The sequence below is a fragment of the Ovis canadensis genome, chromosome 4, assembly GCF_042477335.2.
Source record: "Ovis canadensis isolate MfBH-ARS-UI-01 breed Bighorn chromosome 4, ARS-UI_OviCan_v2, whole genome shotgun sequence".
Classification (NCBI taxonomy): Eukaryota; Metazoa; Chordata; class Mammalia; order Artiodactyla; family Bovidae; genus Ovis; species Ovis canadensis.
Window position 1 is genome coordinate 96,360,425 of NC_091248.1, and position 25,105 is coordinate 96,385,529.

Below are 25,105 nucleotides of genomic sequence, written 5' to 3' on the forward strand. Positions count from 1 at the left end.
GAATTTGGAGAGATTCTTTTGGAAATGGACAGAGAGCTTGTCATTTTGTTCTATGCACATCTTCTCCTTTGAAATGTATATAGCCAGCATATACCCAAAGGCTTTAATATATGAGTTTGGTTGTTTATACAAATATTAGTACTTTACACATTAAAAGTATGCCTATGTGAATGGATAATACAAATATACTGGCAGAATTTTCAATGTCAAGAATGGAGGATTGATGTAGCTATGTAGATAATTCAAAAAGAAGGGGAAAAATAAAAAACTACCTCGTACTTTGGAAAAGGTAGGCAGTTATCTAAACATATCTGCTTTGTTCTGAATGGTGTAAAATTAAGAATGTTTGTTTATTTGTGCATTTAGTGGTGTTGGAGAAGACTCTTGAGAGTCCCTTGAACTTCAAGGAGATCCAACCAGTCCATTCTGAAGGAGATCAGCCCTGGGATTTCTTTCGAAGGAATGATGCTAAAGCTGAATCTCCAGTACTTTGGCCACCTGATGCGAAGAGTTGACTCATTGGAAAAGACTCTGATGCTGGGAGGGATTGGGGGCAGGAGGAGAAGGGGACGACAGAGGATGAGATGGCTGGATGGCATCACTGACTTGATGGACGCGAGTGTGAGTGAACTCCGGGAGTTGGTGATGGACAGGGAGGCCTGGCGTGCTGTGATTCATGGGGTCGCAAAGAGTGGGACACGACTGAGCGACTGAACTGAACTGAACTCACATACAAATTGATCACTCACAGGCTCATTCACCCACCCACTCACTCAGCAACTTCTAGTGCCCAGCTTTGGGCCACACCACATTGCTCTCATTCCCACTGTAGAAGACTGGGGGATTATCCTGCTATCTGAATCCATAAAAATCTTTGGGATAAACGGGAGCATTCTGTATATCTTGCCAAATATGGCACCAACAAGCTGCCAATATAAAAGAAAGCCTAGGTTCCCAGTAGTTCGGATGGTCAAGATTGCAGAAGTTTACCCAAAACTAGAACTCCTGCTGTTGACAGTGGTCTTGCTGGCTCTTCCCTCCTCCAGGGAAACTGCTGGAATTGTCAGTGGCTTGAGGGGATCTCCCAGGTTCCTCCTTTCAAGGACTGACTGCCTACTCATTTGTGTCATTAGATGGCTGAATTCACTCATCATTAAAATAGGTTCTTATATTCTCCTGAAAAGTGTTAGTATTTTAAAAAAATTTTTTTGAAGAATACTAATATATTAAAATTTGATTTCTGCATTCTGTTTACTAAGTGCCCATTATGTGCCAGGCTCTGTTCTAGATTTGGGGAGTCTGAGAAATACCTCCTGATCCTAGATTTTATTTTTAAATAACTTTGATCATGGAAAAGAAGATGGCTAAAGGGTCTGCCATCTTGAAGTCAGTTATCAGTAAGGGTTGAGTTATTCATGGTGGGTGTCGGGAGGTAGATGGGAAGTGGATCCCTTGGGACACCTGGTCCCCAAGAACATAATTGAAATGGCCCATTTCCCATGGCAGAGTAGAAATGACAGGCACACAGTGGGGAATGCTCTTCAGTTTTCACAGGACAATATTTCTCTTCAGTGACCACACCACAGTCATAACCTCTGCCATCTTGATTCCACCACAAGGATCCATGTGAATTCTACCATGCTCTCAAAGATTTCCACTTCATCTGTGACTATGTTATGATTTTGCTATCTACTGAGTCCTAAGAATAAAAACAAAAGTATATTTCAATATGCAATTATTTATAACAGGGACAAGTGTGACATTTCACACAAAAGCAAATGCCTTCAACCCATCATGGCCTTGGTATCACACTTGTAGCTTCTCACTTTTATTTTTAGATTTATTTAGATTATTTATTTTTGGTTGCACTGGGTCGTTGCTGCTGTGTGCAGGCTTTCTCTAGTTTCGATGAGTAGGGGCTACTCTTCATTTCAGTGTGCAGGCTTCTCATTGTGGAGGCTTCTTTTATTGTGGAGCACAGACTGGAGGCACATGGACTTCATGTCGCATGTGGGCTCAGCACTTGTGGCTCCTGGGCTTTAGAGCACAGGCTCAATAGTTGTGGTGCACGGGCTTAGGTGCTCCGAGGCAAGCTGGATCTTCTTGGATCAGGGATGGAACCCTTGTCCTCTGCATTGGCAGGTGGATTCTTTACCACTGAGCCACCAGGGAAGCCCACGCATGTTATTTTCAATGGAAGAAATGAAAATCTTCATAAATAATATCTAATGCTTCAATTTCCAATTCTCTTTAGAGACTTTAATTGTCACTATAATGTTCATAGTATTTGTCCAGTCAGATGTTCCATGTACCAGAAAACAAATTCTTAAACATGAACTGGAAACATTTGTTTTCATCATCTCTTTCATCTTTTCCCCAATGACTACAAAATTGTTTTTTTTTCTTTACAGTTGCCAGCACTGTGGAATTCTTAAAACACCTTTTTTTTTCCCCCTGCAGAGAGAATCACAACTGTGGTGAAGCCATCATTTTGCAGAAAGATGAACTTTGTAAGCATTTACATGGCTTTGCCAAAGATTCTAAGTTTTGATGCCAGCAAAAAAAGACTTAGAATGTGAGGAAGTGTTTCTGGTTTTGCCTGTTGATGCCAGTTTAAGTGACTAAATCAGATTAAAGTTAGCTATTGCTTTTTAGTTTGACTCAGCCTTAGCCCTAAGAAGCTTTAGTAAACATTCCTAAATAAAGCCCTGCACCTACACACTGTTTATTATATACTTCCCTGGTGGCTCAGATGGTAAAGCGTCTGTCTACAATGCGGGAGACTGGGGTTCGATTCCTGGGTTGGGAAGATCCCTTGGAGAAGGAAATGGCAATATTTCGTCCCAAATGAGAGAAGAAAGAGCTACAGCAAAGATAGCAAAAAACCTAAATCACGGACCAGTGATCTCCATTATTCCAAATTCTTTGGAGCAGTGGGAGTCAGTGAAGGCACTTGCTCAAAAGTATGCTGCATGGAGTTTGGGTTTTTTGAGCACAAGCCACCTGTACTCCTTGCTTGGCCCTGTAACAAACTTTCCCTGCTCTTAAAAAAAAAAAAAAAAAGGAAAGAGAAAAAGAAAGTGCTGCATGCATTTATCATCACCTAGTACTGTGAGTGCATTCAAGCATTCAGGCTGTAAAGTTGAATTTAAATTAGTATAACAAGCCTCTAAAAAAAGAAAAAAAGGGGGCTGGGGTGGGGGAATGAAGCCATGCCAGGTGTCATTAAAGAGGCATCTGTTTACTACCACCCACTTTCATGAGGACAGGATGGTTCATATGCTTTTTGTGAAGAGAATATCTATTGTTGTGGCAAAATTAAATGTATTTTGATACTTGCATGCAAAATTTATCTATCTGTTCAATCAGGAAAAAGTTGTCTTCATCGCTTTACCATATTTTACTTTTTCAATTTCTTCTTAGTAATGTTTTTTCAATGTTCTTTAGGGTGAGACCACTGAATTTCTCATTTCTCACAACAGACTATAACTCATTAGAATTATGCCAATGAGTTTTTCTCATAAAATTGCATCCTCATTTTCATAGGTGACCAGTTTTCACTCTCTTACCCCTAACCATTGGGCAGGTTTTGATAACTGTGAGGACAGAGGGCCATTGCACTCTTCTAGTTATTTCTCGTAATTTTCTGGTTCCTATTTTAAATGTCCCTCAAAGTATATACATAGAATATATATACAATGTAATATGGGTGTCCATAATATATACAAAATATATATGAAGAGTATAATATATGATATGGGCTTCCCTTGTACCTCAGATGGTAAAGAATCCACCTACAGTGTAGGAAACAAGAATTCAATCCCTTGGTTAGGAAGGTCCCCTGGAGAAGGAAATGGCTACAAACTCTTGTATTCTTGCCTGGAGAATTCCATGGACAGAGGAGCCTGGTGGGCTCCAGTCCTTGGGGATGCAAAGAGTCAGACACAATTGAGTGACTAACGCTTTCACTTCACTTTCAATATATGATATATATACTATCTATACATCTCATACTTCAAATTTGGTCACGGGACAATGTTAATTTATTACTAAAAATAAACCAGGACTTCCCTGGCAGTCCAGTGGCTAAGACACCATGATCCCAATGCCGGGGGCCTGGGTTTGACCCCTGGTAAGGGAACTAGATCCCACATGCTGCAATGAAGATCAAAGATCCCATGTTCTGCAACTAAGACCTGGTGTAGTCACATTAAAAAAAAATTAAAATAAAGTGGCAAAAAATGTCACTAATATAATGATTTTCCAACTATCCTGTTCTAAGCTCAAGAAATCAAAATTTATGCCAATAATACAAATTTTGGAATTGTTAATTGCGAAGCTATAAATACAGCCTTGTTAGGAATATGTTTCTCATCATGCCAGATGAATTCATTCATATATATTGTGTAAGATTGTTAAATCATGTAGAAGTTGGCATAGTGATACTTACATTAAAGAACAATGGAGATATTTAGTTACAAAACAATAAATTAATCTACTCAGAATTAAAAAATAACCTGTTTAACTTCTCTAAAAATTGGGGGGGCATTTCTAGCAATGTATGTGGTACCAAGATTCGGTTTCTGAGAAGGGTGCTTTCTTAGTTCTTTCTGATTCCTCTAGATTAGGATGGCAGGAGCAAGTTTAAATGTGTAAAACCATCAACATTATCTCCATTTCCACTATGCTGTCCCGATGTGAGCTGAGGGAGAGCAGAAACTCTTGCTAATATTTTAAAATGTATATACTTTTGTGATCTCAAAAATTCAGAATGAATTCTTAGAATTCTGAGTAGCATGCCATCTCACTCCCTTCTGTGTTCATCTAAGCAATTTGTATACCACTTTTTTTTTTTTTTTTTTTTTAGTAAGAGACTTTTATTTTACTTTTGGCTGTGTGCATGGTTTATGGGATATTATTTCCCCAGCCAGGGATTGAACTGGCACTCCTGGAAATGAAAGTGCGGGCTCCTCACCACTGGACTGACAGAATTCTCTGTGCATCACCTTTTAAACATAAATGATTTAAATATCTTTCTCCTTTCGTATTACAAAACTTTCTTTTGTAACCAATTATACTGAGAAGATCCTCACATTAAAATCAGTTTCAACTTGCAATCAAATCCTCAAATTCTCTGAATTTGAAACAGATTTTTGTTTCTCTAGCTGTACATATCACTACATCTCTTCCTTTTGGTGGTATGGGAGAGCTTGCTAATATCACCTGCAGATTTACTGAAGGTAGACAGAAATGTTTTTATTCTAGAGCATCATAAGAAATGAACAATAGTTTAATGAACCCCGCAGATAAAACCCTTGGGACTGCTTTTTGATTAAACAAAGTACAACATTTTGTTATGAGGAAAAGTGGACGTTCTCCTGTCCTCAGCCACGTAGTCATGTTACAGAGGCAAGCTTGACATCACTTAACCGTCTGTCGCTGATAATATGGAGAAAACAAGGTAGTCAGCTTACTTGGTTATTAATAGTGTGAGCAGCGGACTGAAAAATCATCAATCTGGCCCTCTCTGCATGCTGGGGTGACCATGGGTTTCAAAACACTGGTGGTCAAGAGTGAGGGAGAGAGGCAGGGCTTGCTTGGTACTCGGTATGTACCTGGAGCTGTGCCAAGCATTTAATACCCTTTGTTGCTTTTAATCATGACAACAACCCTGAAATATTAGTACAGTGGTTTAAAAAATTGAAGAAAGTTAAGTAAAATAGACAAATGTTGTTTTCATCAGATACAGTAATACTGGATGGCATTATGCTTAAAAGCATTAAAAAAAAGCATTTCCATATAAAACTTCAATATACTAAACAGACCTTACTTTGGAGCAGTGGATAAAATATATAGAGGTGGGGAGAGCATGATATGTATGAAATGACAACTATATGGCAGGCGTGGTAGGAGGCACTTAGACATGTGATGCTGCAAGCAGCTTCCATCAGAGGACAGCAATGCCTTCCATTGCCAGGAAGACAAAACTGAGTGAGATTAGGGGCCTTGCCTGGGGTTGCAGAGCTGCTTGGGGATGGAGTCTAATTTGAAAGCCTGTGCTCTTTACCTTGGACTGCTTTCCAAATGAATACACAGATATTTGCACGTTTTATCTCTATCACTCTGCGACTGGACTATTGTGAATATCTATTGACAAGTGTTAGATCAGGGGTGTGTAGTGTTTTTCTTTGTGTGCCTGTGTGCTGCTTGATTGATGCCATTTATTAGTAAGTATAAATCATATCACATCTTGACTTTACTGGCACATTCTGAAGTCTGTACCTTTTGACAACTTCTTGGCATCTAATGTGTATTGTTAGTTTTACAAGGTGGAATGTGTTAGGTGGTGAGATGAATTGCAGTTTGGAGCAATGTTCTATGGCTAATTAGAACTGGACATGGAACAACAGACTGGTTCCAAATAGGAAAAGGAGTACATCAAGGCTGTATATTGTCATCCTGCTTATTTAACCTCTATGCAGAGTACATTATGAGAAATGCTGGGCTGGGAGAAGCACAAACTGGAATTAAGGTTGCTGGGAGAAATATCAATCACCTCAGATATGCAGATGACACCACCGTTATGGCAGAAAGTCAAGAGGAACTAAAAAGCCTCTTGATGAAAATGAGAGAGGAGAGTGAAAAAGTTGGCTTAAAGCTCAACATTCAGAAAATGAAGATCATGGCATCTGGTCCCACCACTTCATGGGAAATAGATGGGGAAATGGGAAAGAGTGTCAGACTTTATTTTCTTGGGCTCCAAAATCACTGCAGATGGTGACTGCAGCCAGGAAATTAAAAGACGCTTACTCCTTGGAAGGAAATTTATGACCAACCTAGACAGCATATTAAAAAGCAGAGACATTACTTTGCCAACAAAGGTCCATCTAGTCAAAGCTATGGTTTTTCCAGTAGTCATGTACGGATGTGAGAATTGGACTGTGAAGAAGGCTGAGCGCTGAAGAATTGATGCTTTTGAATTGTGGTGTTGGAGAAGACTCTTGAGAGTCCCTTGGATTGCAAGGAGATCCGACCACTCCATCCTAAAGGAGATCAGTCCTGGGTGTTCATTGGAAGGACTGATGCTAAAGCTGAAACTCCAATACTTTGACCACCTCATGCAAAAACAGTTGACTCATTGGAAAAGACTCTGATGCTTGGAGGGATTGGGGGCAGGAAGAGAAGGGGACGACAGAGGATGAGGTGGCTGGATGGCATCACTGACCCGATGGACATGAGTTCAAGTGAACTCTGGGATTTGGTGATGGACAGGGAGGCCTGGCGTGCTGTGATTCATGGGGTTGCAAAGAGTCGGACACGACTGAGCGACTGAACTCTATGGCTAATGGATTGTATTCCACCGGATTGTATGAAAGGTTACATATGTACAATTGAACTTGAACCTGGCTCCTCTAACTGTTCTGTGTTGTGACTTTTCCATTGCTGGCTCTCTCTGATTGATGACATGATGCTTACATCTCTAAGAAGAACGCATCATGTCAACAATTTCTAGGCCAACAAGAAAGTTGGGTGCATTATTGGGGCATATGGTGTAGTAAATGGTACAATGAACAAACTGGGAAGTTGACTGAGTCTCCTATGTGAATTTGATATTTTCCCCTCTCTGAGAATGTTCTGCTTAACCATAAAAATTGCACAGAAAAAGCTGATGTCGCTCTAGGGATGCTAAGTCAAAATTCACACTTCTGTCTTTCATTGCCCATGACCCAAATCAAGTTTAATTTTCACCCTTTATTTGGAAAAACTGAGACATAAATAGCTTCTACTTTCATCTCTGACTTTTCACTAAAAATTACTAAAAGGAGAGCCGTCATCAATAGCCCAGTGTATAGTCTTTCTGATGCTGGATTTGGTTGATGATTTATCAAATAAATAATACTTCCTCAATTACACAATCCCCATAATTTTTACATTTTTTACATTTTTACATTTTTACATAATTTTTACATTTTTTAATATTTGTAAAATTAGGCTGCCCCTAACAACTGATACATTTGTTTAATTTTCTTCCATTACAAAAAAGCTGTTATTAAACTGAGGGTGTAACTTAAGATCAGTAGTTTCTCAGACTCACAGTACAGAATTACCTTTTAAATAAATGGTCCTTAATTTTGCATATGGGTTGGGAAGATCCCCTGGAGAAGGGAACGGCTACCCACTCCACTATTCTGGCCTGGAGAATTCCATGAACTCTAAAGTCTAAGGGGTTACAAAGAGTCCGACACAACTGAGCAACTTTTACTTTCATTTAAGACTTGGGTTTCCCTGATGGCTCAGTAGTAAAGAATCCACCTGCCAAGCAGAAGACACAGCTTTGATTTCTGGGTTGGGAAGATCCCCTGGAGAAGGAAACAGCAACTCATTCCAGTATTCTTGCCTGGAGAACTTGTTGGACAGAGGAGCCTGGCGTGCTCCAGTCCACGGGGTCGCAAAGAGATTAACATGACTGAGCGACTAAACAGCAGCAGCAGCCTAGCTCTTAACAGTTTCCAATGTGTGAGGGTTTGTGTATCATCAAGAGAAATTTCTGAGGTTGATAGGAAAAGAATTACAGTTCTACTTTGTAGATGGGGCAATGCAGTTTCTGGATTTGTGACAAATCTATGGAGCATCCAGAAAATAAACCTGGGTCTTTGAACCCCAGAAGGTGAGGTAGAAGCCGCAGAATGGATACGGATTTGTGTCTCACATCTCAGATCTGCCACTTACTAAAGGCATCATCCCAGGGGGCTGCCTTAACTCTCCCGAGAGTTAGCTCGTCTGCATGGCTGGGATCATCAGACCTGTGGTGAAGTGCCCCCGTGGGACCACATACGACACCTGCTCCACGGTGAAGCCGTAGTGCATGGGAGCTAGAGTTCCATTTTGCTTTTCTAGAAATCACTTAGCCTAAAGGAGCATTCAGCTAAAACCTAGCACCGCTCTAAGACATAAGATGGCTAAAGAGTTTTGCACACTGAAATGAATCCCATGAACGTTAGTCAGTGATACTATTTTGCCATTAAGTTTACAGTAATTGGAATGTAAACTATGTTCTTGAAACAAAGATTGGAAAAGTCAGACTAGCTCTGAGGGAACTTGAAGTCTTGTAACTTATTGCCTTTCTAGAATCACAGCTGTTAATTAGGGTGCTCCCTTAGTTAATTGGCTCCTTTCTTATTCTTTAGCCAGAAAGATTACCCAACTGTCTTACTCTAAGAGTCTACACAAGAAAACATTTCCCTATTTACAGGAAAATGTAATACTCGAGAATTTCTTTTTAAAAATGTAGTGACCAGAGTGGGGGAAAAAGTGTCAGCACTGTAATCCAAATCACTGCTTTAGATGAGAGAGACCTTGGTTCTCTCAGGTTTAGTCTTCAGAAGGAATCCCCCAAACTAGATTCTTCCTCCTGTTTCTGTCCATCCGACCATCCCTTTAGTTACACAGGACACGCTACCCTGCTGAGTTCTGCTCTGGGAGGAAGGTAGAAAGATTTCTGAGGGTGCTTCATTTTCCAGCTCTTTAACTAGGCCAGCTCTTTGGGAATGATGACACTAATGGGATTAACCCTTTCATTTCAGAAATGGGGGCGGTAAGGAGGGAGCCAGAGAGGGAGAGAGGAGCTGACCCTTGGCCAGGCAGCAAGGGCTGGGCTGAACAGTTCGCTGTCACAATGAGGGACAGACTGGAGCTTCTGCTTGTGGCCCTGACTGCCTCTGAGACCTGATTAGATCCCATGTGTCAGCAGCTGAGCCACTGCAGAAGCAAGGCCTTCATCAAATCCATCTCCCTGGATCACTGCGGGCCATTGGGGCTCATTAGTGCCATTTCCCATGAAGGGCACCTCCCTTCTCAGAATGGTGAGGAACCCTTCATCCTACCCCTGCCCAGTCACAGCAGGTGCAAAAGCTCCAGCCAGTGCACCGCAGCGGGAGGCCTGGGGGCCGCCACCTATTTGTCTGTCTGCCCACAGTGCTCGGATTGCAACCCCAGGGAGTTCTTCTCAGCTGCGCAGGATCCCTTCTTTCTGCAAAAATGTGCAATGCAGGTGTGTGCACTCAAAACAGCAGGGCAGAAATCACTGCAAAGCCTCCTACTCCCAACCTCATGACAAAGCAGAACCTTCCTGGAAGTGGCTCCTTTTTGATCAAAGTCATTATTCAAATGGCTTCCTTAGGTGTCGCTCCTAATAAAGAATCCGCCTGCCAATGCAGGAGACGGAATAAACACCGGTTCTATACCTGGGTTGGGAAGATCCCCTGGAGAAGGAAATGGCAACTTACTTCAGTATTCTTGCCTGGAAAATAGCGTGGATAGAGAAGCCTGGTGGGCTATAGTACATGGGGCCACAAAGAGTCTGACACAACTCAGCACTATTATTCAAAATCGTGGATAGGGATGCAAGTAAGTTACTTCCTGCACCATTTTCCAAACTGTAAATTCGAAGGATATGGCGGGTGGCAGGGAATTTGGGGAAAGCAGGGTTAAAGAAATTAAAGGGATTTTTGGCTCATCTGCTGGGTGGGGCGTGTCCCTGCTCGGCCTCATGTGTATTCATCGACTGCAGCACCTCCCACGTCTCCTCAGAGAACCCCCTTTTGTGAGGAGTGTTGAGGGGCACACTTAAGGAAGCACTGCTTTAATGCAATGGCCTCTCCTGAAATGAGGAAATAGAGCTCTTAACTGGGCTCAAAGGGGAAATTTGATATGTTAGTGGAAAGATTGGGGTGGTTTATTGTGGTTATTGTTTTATCTTTATTACTCAGATGAAGCCAGGGTAAAATTCATATAATGTTACTAACCCCATAAACAGAGATTTCCCAGTCCCTAGAATGAGCTGTTATTCTATTAAACAATGCTAATTTATATGTATTTCACTGAATGTGATTGAATTTTTACACCTTAAAAAAACCTTTGTATAATGATATTTGCAAATGAGAAGATAAAATCTTCTTTAAATTGATGTATAGTTGCTCATAATACCCTAAGTTCCACGTGGATTAGATATGAGAAAATAAAATTTTTTTTTCACATCGTTTTGAGTTTTGATTTAGAAAACATGGCCAAACTCATTGGTTGAATGTATTACATGTGTCTGTTGCTCTGTTCGTAATATTTGGGGGCAGGGGTATATCTAGATGCCTACTTGGAATTTTTAGATACTGACTGAATTTTTTAAAAAACGTGTTTCATTTTTATTTGTGCAAAGTTTCTAAATAATATATTCTATTTGTTGTATTAAGATGGTATTCTGTAATGATTTTGTAGCTTTAAAAAATCAATATTTTGTAGTAAAAATGCAAAATTTGCATGAAAGGAATCACCGTTTTTATCATAGCAATCACCAGGGGAAGGCAAGGAGAGGAATGGGAGGAGTTTTAAGGCCTTAGCTGTATCAGGAATGTTTTATTTCTTTTAAAAATAAGCAAAAGAACTTAAGCTTGTATGGAAAAAGGTTACTATCTGGGTGGCTTATCAAGAATGTCTTTTGTACTATTTTTTATGTAAAAAACTTCTATTTTTCTCTAGAGTTACCGTGTTTCATTATAAAAAATGAAATACAGAAGTTGATGGGAAATTCCTAAATTCCCACTCAACTGGTTTTATCTGGATACATCAAACACATCTCACTAACAAGTCCCATTGTTAAAGTAGACTTACCATCGATTTGTTTCTTTGTGCAAAGTTTAAAATTAGTTTTACAGCATGGGCAGCTGTGGCTTTGTTATTTGTCCTACACAGACAGACCTAATCAAACCCACAGAGGGCCTCAATAGACATGTATACGTTCATTATATCTCAATCCTTTGGCTAAGATTTGCGTTTATTGTAACTTTATATTCATTCATATTGTAGTGATTCTAAAAGATTCTCCTTCTTAATTAAATTATGTGTTGAATGACTTTATTTAATTTTCTTTCTCTTTTTTTTTTTTTTTGACTGTGTGGATTGAGGGATCTTAATTCCCAGACCAAGGACTGAACCTTGGCCCTGGCAGTGAAAGTGCTGAGTCCTAACCACTGGACAGCCAGGAAATTCCCATCGTATTGAATGATTTTAGCAACTTATAGTTCAGTGTCAATTGCTGCTTTTTCATCCTAAAAACAATAGCTACAGCACTAACTTATGGATCAATGAATACAATTTATTAAATGGTTAAGACTTAGCAGGCACTGTGTTCGGCAGTCTCCCTGATGCTATCACGTCTAACCCCACCACAAAAGAATGTGAGAAGTCTTATCGCTTCTACTTTGCAGATGAGGAAACAGAGGCCCAGGAAGGTTCTTAGACCTTATCCAGGGCCACAGAGTTAGCAATGTGTTCCCATTAGACCTGTGTCCTTCAAAGTCAATGTTCTTGGCTACCCTCTTGCCTTCTAGAGATTCTATGGAGCTTTACTATTATTATACTTCAGAGGGCTATCCCAACGTCAGCATCGCGTTTCTTCACTCCAAGACATGTACTTCTCACCACTAGAAAGCTATGATACTGAAATGGCCTTCCAGTTGTTACCAGTGGTGGTCCTGCCTCTTCATCCACCCCTCTCCAGCCTAGGCTACTGTTAGGATCAGCAGATCGTTTTTGTTTAATTATGGCCTTGGGGTCACTTAGGAAGCACCCCCTACTACCACACATCCTCCCTTCTTGCCAAACCAGCTCTGCTCAGCCATCGTTTATTCACAGGATGCTGTGTGTAGTCTCAGTTAACCTGAATGGGTAAGTCCTTTAAAATTTTCTTCTTTATATATATAAAAGAGTAATATTGTTTAGCTGATTTTTTTTCCACTTGACTGGCTCTTTAAAGACTGAAGGGAGGGTTTTTGACTTGCCTTGCTGCCACTTAAGAAAATTTCACAGTGGTCGAGAACTAATTTCATCAGGAAACATTCTAAGCTTCAGTTAAAATGTAAAATGCTTTCTTTAGCCCCAGGACAAAATGAAATTTCATTTGCTTTTACTTTTCTGCAATAATGCCAATAAGGAGATATTGCCAGGGGCCTGAGGGAAACCAATTCCATAGCTGAACAAATCGATGGTAAATCTACTTGCCAAATCCTGAACAGACCCACTGAATACGTGTTAGGAACACACACACACACATACACACACCTATTGAACTATCCAAGGTAGGGATGACATTTCTGTAAAGGAAATTAATATCCTACTATTAAGATTTTCACATTCTCAAACTCCTCAGACACTGCAGAATTATGAACCAGTGCACAGCTATAAACCAAAACACAGCTCCTTGATTAATCCTAATAAGTAGCATTAATTGAATGATGGTATTATTGAATGATCATTATGTGCCTGACCCTGTTCTAAGCCCTTTAGTCCTAGAAGCTGGTGCCATAATAATCCCCATTTTTCAGATGCAGAAACTGAGGCACAAAGAGGGTAAATCAATTGCCCAAGGTCTCACACCTGGTGAACGGCAGTCTAGTTACAGAGCCTGTTCTCTTTGCCTGAGCACTGCACTGCCTTTGCTGCATATCTGAACAAAGAAACATTCCAGAAAATGTTAGACAAACTCTAAATGATGATGAACATTATGATAATCATTGATTGAGTCTTTAATGGCATACTGAGGTGCTAGAGTAGGTTTTTTTTTTTTCACACACATCTCATATAACATAATCTAGGGGCTTACTTTTGATTATTTTTATTTTAAAATAAAACTGAGGCCAGAGAGAGATGAGGTAATTTGCCTAGGGTCACAGAGCTAGTAACTGAATGACTTCGGACTCAAATGAGCCTATAACTAGCATTCTTTCTATTGCCTACCTTTCCCACTTGCGTGGAAACAGAAGGAAGCAAAATGTTCTTCCCAGCACTGTGGCAGCCATTGTCAATTTCATTACCACTAATTATCATCAAGACATTTGGTACCTTCCAACCTCACTGTGAGGTTGTATGTGATATAATTTAAAATATATTAACATCCCTGGGTAAGATATGTGCTTTGTGAATTTAGAATGTAGTAGTTTTTTTAGGGACCCCCCTGGTGTCCCTAAAATTCTGAAAGAGATGGGAATACCAGACCACCTGACCTGCCTCTTGAGAAACCTATATGCAGGTCAGGAAGCAACAGTTAGAACCGGACATGGAACAACAGACTGGTTCCAAATAGGAAAAGGAGTACGTCAAGGCTGTAGATTGTCACCCTGCTTATTTAACTTATATGCAGAGTACATCATGAGAAACACTGGACTGGAAGAAACACAAGCTGGAATCAAGATTGCTGGGAGAAATATCAATAACCTTAGATATGCAGATGACACACCCTTATGGTAGAAAGTGAAGAGGAACTAAAAAGCCTCTTGATGAAAGTGAAAGAGGAGAGTGAAAAAGAGGGCTTAAAGCTCAACATTCAGAAAACTAAGATCATGGCATCCGGTCCTATCGCTTCATGGGAAATAGATGGGGAAACAGTGGAAACAGTGTCAGACTTTATTTTTCTGGGGCTCCAAAATCACTGCAGATGGTGACTGCAGCCGTGAAATTAAAAGACGCTTACTCCTTGGAAGAAAAGTTATGACCAACCTAGATATCATATTGAAAAGCAGAGACATTACTTTGCCAACAAAGGTCCATCTAGTCAAAGCTATGGTTTTTCCAGTAGTCATGTATGGATGTGAGAGTTGGACTGTGAAGAAAGCTGAGTGCCGAAGAATTGATGCTTTTGAACTGTGGTGCTGGAGAAGAGTCTTGAGAGTCCCTTGGACTGCAAGGAGTTCCAACCAGTGCATTCTAAAGGAGATCAGTCTTTGGTGTTCTTTGGAAGGAATGATGCTAAAGTTGAAACTCCAGTACTTTTGCCTCTTCACGTGAAGAGTTGACTCATTGGAAAAGACTCTGATGCTGGGAGGGATTGGGGGCTGGAGGAGAAGGGGATGACAGAGGATGAGATGGCTGGATGGCATCACTGACTCGATGGACGTGAGTGAACTCTGGGAGTTGGTGATGGACAGGGAGGCCTGGCTTGCTGCAGTTCATGGGGTTGCAAAGAGTGGGACACGACTGAGCGACTGAACTGAACTGAACTGGTGTTCCAATGGCTAAGACTCTGCATTCCCAATGCAGGGGCCCTGAGTTTGATCCCTGGTCAACGTATTATATCCCATATGCTGTAACTAAAAATCCTCTGTGCCACAACTAAGAGCTGGAGCAGCCAAATGAATAAATGAATTAATTAATTAAAAAATGTAAAGAAAAGAATGAAGTATTTTGTTAGTATTATTCACTCTTTGGACAAGTTAATTCTGACTTTTGAATTAACTGCTATTCTGAATGAATGGCAAGGTTAGAAGGGTATGAAATGTCTGAGGTTTCCCTCCATATTTGCTTCAAAACTACTACTTGGAAAAAAAAACTGTAAAAAACCTTTAACTATATTGAGATGTCCTTTAAATTTACTGAGATTTGGTAAATGAAAACAGTCAGATTCCAAGCCTGGGAAGCAAAACTGCAAGTCTCAGGTGGTAGAATGTCTTCCTGTTGAGTCTAAGGTTAGAGACTGAAGGGAGATCTGGGAAATGTCTCCCTAAGTGGGCATCTGCCCAGCCAAGCAGGCAGACCTAGGACCTCTTGCCCTCTGAGCTGGAGCCAGTGATCCAGGCTGCCTCACAGGAGTTGCGTTAGAATTCACAGGATGAGGCTCTGGTTGAGGAAAGTTAAATCATTACCCTCACGTCAAAAGACGAGAAAGAGGTGGAGCCTAAACCCACTCTCAGTCAAGTAGGTCTGAATTCAGCCAGGACTCTATAAACTACTGTGTAATCCCACACTGACTTCCAGGGAACAAAGAGAATCTCAGCAGTGGGGATCAAGGATTAGAGCATTTCTGATAACACAAGGTCCCTATGTGCCTCAACAGACCTACTGTAGCAAATACCATAGTGGAGTGAAACATGCTTTTCTAACTTAGTTTAGATTTCAATGTTACGACTTCCATGTGAACTTTCACGTTTAAAAAATAGTTGATGTCAAGAACTCAAATGAAGGAATCTCTAAATATATTTAGTTTTCTCTCTGTATCTTTTCTGCAAAAGCTCCAGAGAGATTTTTAAGGAGCTGAAAATGGGCTGCATGCCGTAATCCTAGTTAACATGGCAGTCTGAGCATGGCAGTTGCAATCACCTGATTCCAAAGTAGTCTTAACTTCTGTACCACAGTAACACAAGCCAAAGGAGTATACACACACACACAACAAATAATACTTGCCTTTTTGGGAGTATAATTTGACTTCTTCATAAAGCTCAACCAAGTATCTTGATGCCAAGAGATGCAGGGCATGCACCTTTTTCTGGGAAGATGATGGTGTTTAAATTACGAAGATTAAAAAAGGCACAGTGCTGCATCAATGTGGCAAATTCCTCTGCTTTGGAAATGAGAGTATCTTGGTCTTTTCTTGCACTGGGAGGAGGACATGACGACACTGGGACATGTCTAAAACTCTCAGGCAAGACTTCACAAGTTGGCATAATTGATTTCTCTGTAAGTTGTTGTTGTTTTACTTTAGAAGGTTTATGTATCATGTCAAATCACCTATCCTAACACAATTTCTAAAATAAAAAAATTATGGTTAAAATCAACTTTTATTCAATATATGCAGAGTGCCAATCAAGCTTCAACTTTGAATTCCATTTCCTTAGGAGTACTTATGGGTTGGGAGAGCCATCCCTGAGATGAGAGCTGGCAAAGCCTACAAAAAGCAAAAGTCATAACTTGAGTCCCTGAGAAGGAGGCAGGTGTGTAACAGGCAAAAAAGATCAGCCATTACATCATCAGAAGAATCAGCTCCTAATAATTCCTTCTAATACTACAGCATTTTCTCCAGCACAAATACTCAAGAGGTGGAGCATAGGAGTATATTTCACTTGGACATGGGGACAAGAGAAATCAGAGGCAAATACAAGTTAGTGGTTATGGTGTCTATCTTAGACTTTTAAAATTTACATTTCAAGAGTTAGTTGCCTGGCAGAAAGGAATCAAGGTGTTCTATTTTGGGCTCAACTGCAGGAAACAGCCTCCAGGATGGACCTGATCTGAGCATGAGTTACAGATATTATAACCAACTTTTCCTCCACACTAATACCCCATCCCTTCAGAAATCTTAATAGGGTTTTGAGAGCCTCCATTTAGAGCTGGCTGCATAAAATGATTCTTTGATGAAAAGGGATTGGAACAAGGGTTAAAGCCGACATTGAAAGGTGACTGTGGAGGGCACAGTGTTCATACATCCCTCCTTTAATATGTGTGGTGTGCACCTGTGATAAGATGATTCATTACCTGGGGCCGCTCTTTGACAAGCTCCATCGTTCAGGCCTCGGGGTTCTGACGGGACAATCCTGCACCCGCCCAGGAAATATAACAAGGTCAGCTTTTTTTTTTTTTTTCCCCCTGGGATGTGGCTGGAGACAGTTTAGCTTATAATGCATCTCTGTTTACTCTTTATGTAAAATAAAGCAAGGCTCAAGACATCACAATTGCTGTTCCCGCAGAGCAGGCCAAGCAGAGAGTAGTAACCTTGCTATTGGGAAAATAACCCTGGGAGAAGAAAATATCAGCAAGGATGCAAAGCTGCTTCTTTCTTGCATTTCATCATCAGACACAGGAATGTTTGAGAACCAGATGCCCTACGCAGCGACCCCGGGCTCTGTGTCAGGCCTTTGAATGAGAGGGCACCCCTGACGCCATCAGCTTCACCCTCCTCTGTTCTGCATGCAGCTTTTAGGTTTACTGGGGTCTTGAAGAGGGACGACTTCCATCTGAAGTTCCTTCAGAGTCTTGGTGGCCACAATGCAGGCCCATGTGCAGTGGGAGGGAACAAACGTGCCTGCTGGTGACATGAGGAAGGTTTACTGGCCCTGGCAGGTTGAAGTAAACCAACAAGCATGCAAGAAACCACTAAGCTCTTGGGAGAATCAGCAAGAGGCCGGGCACATGCGTCGACTGACAGTTGGCTTTATTCTAATTCACACCTTTTCTTTGTTTCCTTTACAGAACATCTTGAATTGTTTCCTATCACCTCCCCATACATCCAGAAATTAACATTCTTTTCTTTTTTAATTAAAAAAAATTTTTATTTTATTTTTTGGCTGCACAGTGCACCATATGGGATCTTAGTTTCCCATCCAGGGATTGAACCCTTGCCATCTGAAGTGGAAGCATGGAGTCTTAACCACTGGACCACCACCGAGATCTCCCAGAAAATGGCTTTCTTAAGGCTAATTAGAAATCTTAGAGCAATTAGGGAAGGAAACTTACCAGTTTCCTCCAATACCCAAGTTTCCAAAAAATGAAAAAAAATTAAAAACAAAACAGAAATCTTACTTGTAAAATGTAACTGATATTTTCTTAGCAAGAGTTTCTCAGTCCTGAAAAGTAATTTCTTTAATTAAGGTCATAACACAAGTCATTGTACAGAAATAAAACCCATATAAAACTTAGTAGACATTCTAGGGGAAAGAAAAAAAAAATCTTGTTTCTAAAATAGAGAAACACCTCCCAAGCCTTCTCTTCTTCTTGACATTGCTGGTCAACATTATTTATTTGACATGAATGACTGCGGTTACATATCACTGTCATGCAAAAGAAATTCATTTCTTTTCCGAGTTCAAGCTGCCATACAAATTCACTCTTGTTTCCACTCCCACTCACCTGTCCTTGTGCATTAGTAACTAGTTGACCTGTGACCCCCTGCAGACTGGAGAGGGTATTGCCAAAGGCCTGTGAACTTGCTATGGAGCCCATGGCTGCTGCTGCTGCAGCCGCTGCAGCCTGACTTGCTAGTGGATTATTAACCAGCTGCAAAGAGAGAAAAGATCAGGGTGAAACCACCACACACAGGCACAGCACAATGGAAACAATATTCACGTTGGGAAAGAGGTTCTCACTCCAAATGGTTCATGCAAAGGTCCGGGAACCCAGCGAGGGGGCCTGGGGAGCGTTCCCTCTGAAGCTGTAGAGTTTGGGAGAGGTTAGGAATGGGCTGGAAGGGAAATATTCTCCATCAACACTGGGCTGCTTAATGGAGCCTGAGTTTGGGAGGAGGCCCAGGAGGGAGAGAGGTGAGCCCCAGGAGGCAGAGAGGTGAGCTCCAGGAGGGAGAGAGGTGGGCCCCAGGGGTGAGGTAGGTCCTTAGGATCTCCCCAGGTAGAGAAATAATTTTGGAGAAGTCCCTGGGTTTTGTTTGCTAGGCTAAATAAAACATTGAGAAAATGTCTACTTTGCTTGAGGCAACCAGACCAAAAGTGGGATTAAAATAGGATGGGAGTAGGGGTGGAGGAAGGGAATAGACTTTAGGGATTTCTGCAAAGGAATTTATCATTTTCATTTGTGAATTGCAAATTCACATCCGGTAAAGAAGATGCCTCACTCCACTTCTTTCTCCAAAGGAGAAGAAAACCAAAGTCTGGAGGTACTGACTCCTCTAGCCTCTATGCTCTCTGAGAGTGAGTCTAGAGTTGGGACTTCTGGGGGGCCTCACTCAAACCATGGGATTCAAGGTCAAGGAGGAAGATCCCTTGGTGAATGGTTAGGGTGACACTGGCTTGCTGTTTGAGCTCATATATGGCCTTCCCTTGGCCTCTTTCCTGGGATAAGAGTGAGCTAGGGAGGAAAATTTGATGGGGCTGGTGGTGGGGGGAGTTGCCCAAGGAGGAGGTTATGGCTGCCAAATTTTGTTTTTCCATCGAGGCCAATTCAATATTCTTTATCCTGCCAATTTTCCACGTCACAGGTTTTCAGGCCTTCTGACCATGAGGCAGAAGTGTAGCTTGAACTAAAATCTGCATTTAGGTTAATGACTAGATATAAATGCAAGAAACATTTAAACTTTTTTCACAGTATTGGTTTTGATACATGAATTTCATTTGTATTTATTCTAGGGTGTTATTTTTCCCATATAGTTCCTCTCAAGTACAACAATCGTTGTGTATAATAATGCATTTTCCATCACTAGTTCCTGCATCCATGAAATTCCTGCATTTAGCAGAAACCTGCCAAGACTAAGACTTGGTGGAAAAAAAATTAATGCCATACTTAATTCTAGTCCTGGAAGCTCTTTTAAAGCTGATTTTTTTTTTTAAACTTTCTTCTTTACTTTCTCTTTTTCTCTTTTTTTTTTTCTTCCCCCCGCCTCCTTTCCCTCAAAACATATTTTATGACTTAATCCCTTTGGAAATTTGCCTAGCATTAACATCATCTGATGAGGATGGAAATACTAATTGTCAGAGGAAATGTCAAAAGGGAGAGGAATTTAATAATTCTTCCCCCTCCATTAATGTGATATCTTTATCTTATTGGTTTCTTTATTCTTTTATAACCAAATTTCACAGCACTAGTTCTACAGAAATTCCATTGACCCAGCAGGTTTTGTTAGAAATGAGAATCCATTTTCAGCTCATTACATTATGTGTCTTTCGCCTTTATGTCTCTCCTCAAAGATAATAATGATTTTCTTTTTAAGGAGAAAAAAATTCTCATTCATCAGCCTAAAAAGAAACCCTGTCTTATCCCAGATTACCACCATGGGATTTAAGATTCAGATTGGCCTTGATCTTGGTTTTCTGAATGTATTTGTATAGTGTATATGAGGCAAGTAATGGTATATGTTGAATGGAAATTCTTCTTGTTGGCTTGACTCCCTGAAGTCAAAGAGTTTATAGTGTGTTCTCTTTTTGACTTCCAAAGTGAGAAGACCCCTTGAGGAATACCTTCCCTAAATGACCAGGAGGCACACTGCCCAGTGGCACACAATTCTCGGGTCATCTGCCAGTTGCTATGTTCACATTTATTTTCATGCAACACAAGTTGAAATCATAATGAAATTCCTGAATTTCAAGGAGGTCTCAAAATAAGCTTCTTAATCTTAAAGAAAGATTAAATTATGTGCAATTTGGTTTTAATGCTGAATATGCAATTTTGTCCATGAATTTTAAGTGAAACACTTAAATCAGTACCTACAGAATGCTTTCTGAAAAACATAGTGCTTCCCATTTAATGACAAGAACATATTTTTTAAAATTGTAAGACATTTTCCTAACATCTAGGTCAATCAAAAGTTCACATGAGAAAATTTGGAATCACTCTCTGGATATATTCAGTAGTGTAGTTGGGAATTCTCAGTGTTTGGGACACTAGTGTGTTATTCAGCTATATCCTTGTATTTGCAATAAATTCAGGCATCATATAAAGGGTGAACTGTTCTGAACAAAAAAAGCACCTACTTAAAATCAGGCCCTGAACCTGTGTGCTATGGGGTCAGGAATGGGTACAGCTCTGTTTTGGAAGATTTCTTTAGCAACCACAGATGTACAGATTTTTTTTTTGTTTGTTTGTTTTGTTTATTTTCTCTATATCCTGGTCCTAGATTGAAATCCAATGTGTTCCTCTTTTTGCCGCTTTTCCCTCTTAATGAAGCAAATGGTGACTCGATGGCTCTCTTACTTCCTATCCTGCATCCCTAAGTCTTTGTGAAGATGTAGGGGCTCTGGGGAGATGCCTTGCTGGCCCCTGGAAGCAGAGTTAGAAGTGAAGTGGGGAAGTGAGTGGTATATACAGACAGTGGGTACAAGTCAATCTGTAAGCTGACAGCATTTCTGGTGGACCATTGATGCTGTTGATGGATGCAGCTTCATAAATACCTTTTGGCTTTTCTGTCTGGGACTGCCAAGGCAGGGATGTTAGTATGCATTAAGATATGTGGCAGGGATGGGGGAGGTGTAGTCAGGAAACCATAAGTGTTCTCTTCATCACCTCCGGTCATGTCACGCTGTATTGTCCTCAGTCATGTCATATTAGCAGTATTCCTCTCAATACTTCTTCTTGATTGGGACTCGGGGGAGATTTGGACAGTGGGGAGCCCGGGCACAATAAATGCACATAATGAGCATGTTAACATTCTGGGACCAACTGGGCATTTTGAAGTTGCTGCCAAGTATATGCCTTCAGATCTCTCACTGCCAATGTACCCAACCAGCAAAGGATGGCCCCAATGAGGTCTGACTGTGTTACATACTTGTGTTTGCAACAGTCCAATTCAAAAGACAGGCTGCATTCTGGTGTATGCTTGATTATAAATGTGGAAGTTCTCAAAGCAAGAATTTGCAGAGAGACAGCATCCTCATGTCACATTCACATGGATTCTGGGCCTTGAATATATCAAGCTATAGCTCTATACTTCTCAGATAGCCTAAAAACCCAATAGGAACACAAATTTCTTAAGACAGCCCCCTCAGTTTTAGAGAACATAATACTAGAATAATAGGAAATAATTCTGTAAGCAAGGACTCCAGACCTCACAGGGCCTGCATATCCATTCATGCAGCTGAGGGCATCTACTCTGAAACTAGACTGCCTTAGCTTGTGACTTTCAGTCAACCAGGCCTCATGTTCTCTTAGGTTAAGTGGGTGTGAACAGGGCATGACTTCTCACAGAGGAACGATGAAAATTAAATGGACAACAGATGCAAAAACGTTTTAGAACAATACTTGGCATATACCAAGTTCTAAAAATGATACTAGCTATTATCCTCACAGTTCAGGTTGTGCATCAGGATTTTAAACTAATTAATTGATCAGAATAGAACAGACCTCCACAAATACCCTTTCCCTCTGGAAAGAATGTGAACACAAGTGACTGCATTCTCCATTTTTACATTTTTAACCATTTTCTATAACTTTACTTTGCTTATTTTAAAATTTATTTTTATTTCTTTATTTTTTTGGCCCTGACGCACAGCATGCAACAGCTTAGTTACCAGACTAGGTGTCAAACCGGTGCCCTATGCAATGGTAGCAGATTCTTAACCACTGAACCACCAGAGAAGTCCCTATTTTGCTTGTTTGCAAAGAGTAGCCTGAAAAAAGCTATTAGCAAGTAATGTGACTGTTAGATGAGGTGAGTTGCATGATTTAAAAGATAATATGCTGATTGAAAATTTCAGACTGCAGAACATCACAAAGAAATAGTTATAGCATGATGTCACCTGCTGCTCTTAGACTTATATTTGATCATGTAAAGAGAAATTTTTAGAGAAAGCAGTGTTTTGATTCTGAGGACAGGCTAGGTAGGTGGCAGGTCAACAAGAGAAGACCTTTTTTGTCTGATCTATTGTCTCACACTCAGTTTACAACATTTGTTAGGATTCCAGGACATCAATTTTGCAGTCTAACTCCTTCCTCATGTCAAAATATGGTGAATGAGTCTATTTCATAGTTGCTGATTTGATAGTGAAGGCATGCAGGAAGCAGATTTATAAAAAAACATTTCCCTTAGGATTTGCAGTGGTTGATTTCTACCTTCACGTATCGATGGGGATATTGAGTACTCATCGTATAAAGAGAATAAATCCATGTTCCCAAATCTCTAGTGCTCTATGCACAACCTTGTTATCTGTGGACCCTAAATGGTGATGCAAAGAAAAGCTTTAATACAGTTTCTTCAAGGAGGACTCTTAGATGACATTATATGTTTGACATCACATAAATGTCACCATAGATAATGTGGTGGGGTGTCCAAGTCTTGCCCCAGCTTCTCTTTCTCTGAAAGATTCACATTCTGCAGCCTGCTAAAGAATTCAGGTTTCTTGAATCTGAGCACTAGCAGCACTCTATTTTTCATGAAAATTTGCTGACTGCATTATCCTAATAATGTAAATCTTATTTGCAAAAATCTGGCAGCATGAGGCAGCAATTTGGCTATAGTGTTATATGTCTATGTCTTTGATACCAAGAGGAAATAATGAGTACAGCAGGCTCAACCTTTCTTTGGAGCACAAATGCCCATGATCTATAGTTTTATCATTCTCCTTATGAGCTATGTGAATTTTATAGACTATAGATTTTGGAGCAGCTTATTTTGCTACTAAGTTTACAATTTAAAACTCTGAAACTGTGGTGCCATTTGTTTTTAAATGAGGATGTTCATAAACACATTGATCACCATTCATTCCCCATTTAAAGCCAGAAATTACTAGCAGTGGCTGCGTAGAAATAGAGTAAACGTGGCTCTTCAAGTTCATGGCTATACCTGAGGTCCTTGACTTTTCTTATGCTCTGAAACATGTTTCTTAATTCATTGGGACTCTTAACCAAATCCGTACTTCCACTTCTTACCCTCAAGTCTTCTCTTAAAGGTCAAGGAAATACCAACACACAGATTCTGGAAGGGAAGCCATATTCATCTCAACAACCCACTTGTGTGTTTTGTCCAGCTAGACCTTTCCCTTTGGTCTCATGTTTATTAATGCATTATGAAATCCTCATAACAGTTAAAAATCAGTTTTGTGAGTTTTAATATTGAGCCAAGCTTTGCTGCTTGCTCTCTGCTCCTCTCCCTGGAAAGACAGTCCTAGAAGCTGACCATCCAATTCTCTGCCTACCAGAAGTTTTCTTCACCATGTCTGAGACCCCCCACACTGGAGTGTCTGAGATTTTTCGTGATGACTCTAAGGCACTGCAACTTCCTAAAATACCTTTGAATCATCAAGGTAATTCAGTCTAGTTTCAGAACAAATTATATTTTATTTTCACTTTGTGGCTACACTAAGTACAGTAACTTTCCATGAATGCTCTAGTCATTTTCCATCAACACCCAGGCATACTATCTCACAGATGAATTTTGAAAATGACCTGAAGTCTGAGGTTGAGTTTCCCAGAAACAGGATGGAGCGAGGAGGGAAGGATCCCAATCTGGTAGGGGTGTGAGTTTCCACCCTGAGGCTTGGAGGCTTGGTGTCCACCCTCCACACCAGACAGTCCCAATTCACAGCCCTGGGATAAAGGAGAGGCTTGGGAATCAAATACCTGGGTGTTGTTGGCTCTTTGCTCTTGGGGCAAAGTGGAGTCTTTGGAAGGAGGGTTGCTGGTGCTGGTTTTTGAAATCCCCCAAGGTAGGGGTGGGCTTCCCCTGTGGCTCAGTGGTAAAGAATCTGCCTGGCAATGCAGGAGATACAAGAGACACAGGTTCCGTTCCAGGAATGGGAAGATCCCCTGGAGTAGGAAATGGGAACCTACTCCATTGTTCTTCCCTGGAGAATCCCATGGACAGAGTAGCCTGGTGGGCTACAGTCCATAGCATTGCAGAGTCAGACAG

The 25,105-nt window shown here is 40.7% G+C and overlaps 1 protein-coding gene across 3 annotated transcripts in view; it reads right to left on the bottom strand.

The window, feature by feature from the left end:
- The window catches only part of POU6F2 (POU class 6 homeobox 2), a 503,169-nt gene that overhangs the window by 34,562 nt on the left and 443,502 nt on the right, over positions 1-25,105 (bottom strand). For all 3 annotated transcript variants that reach the window (XM_070292382.1, XM_069588256.1, XM_069588255.1), the window contains one exon: positions 18,667-18,813. In XM_070292382.1, the coding sequence (XP_070148483.1) occupies positions 18,667-18,813 (147 nt within the window). The remainder of the gene's footprint in view (positions 1-18,666; positions 18,814-25,105) is intronic.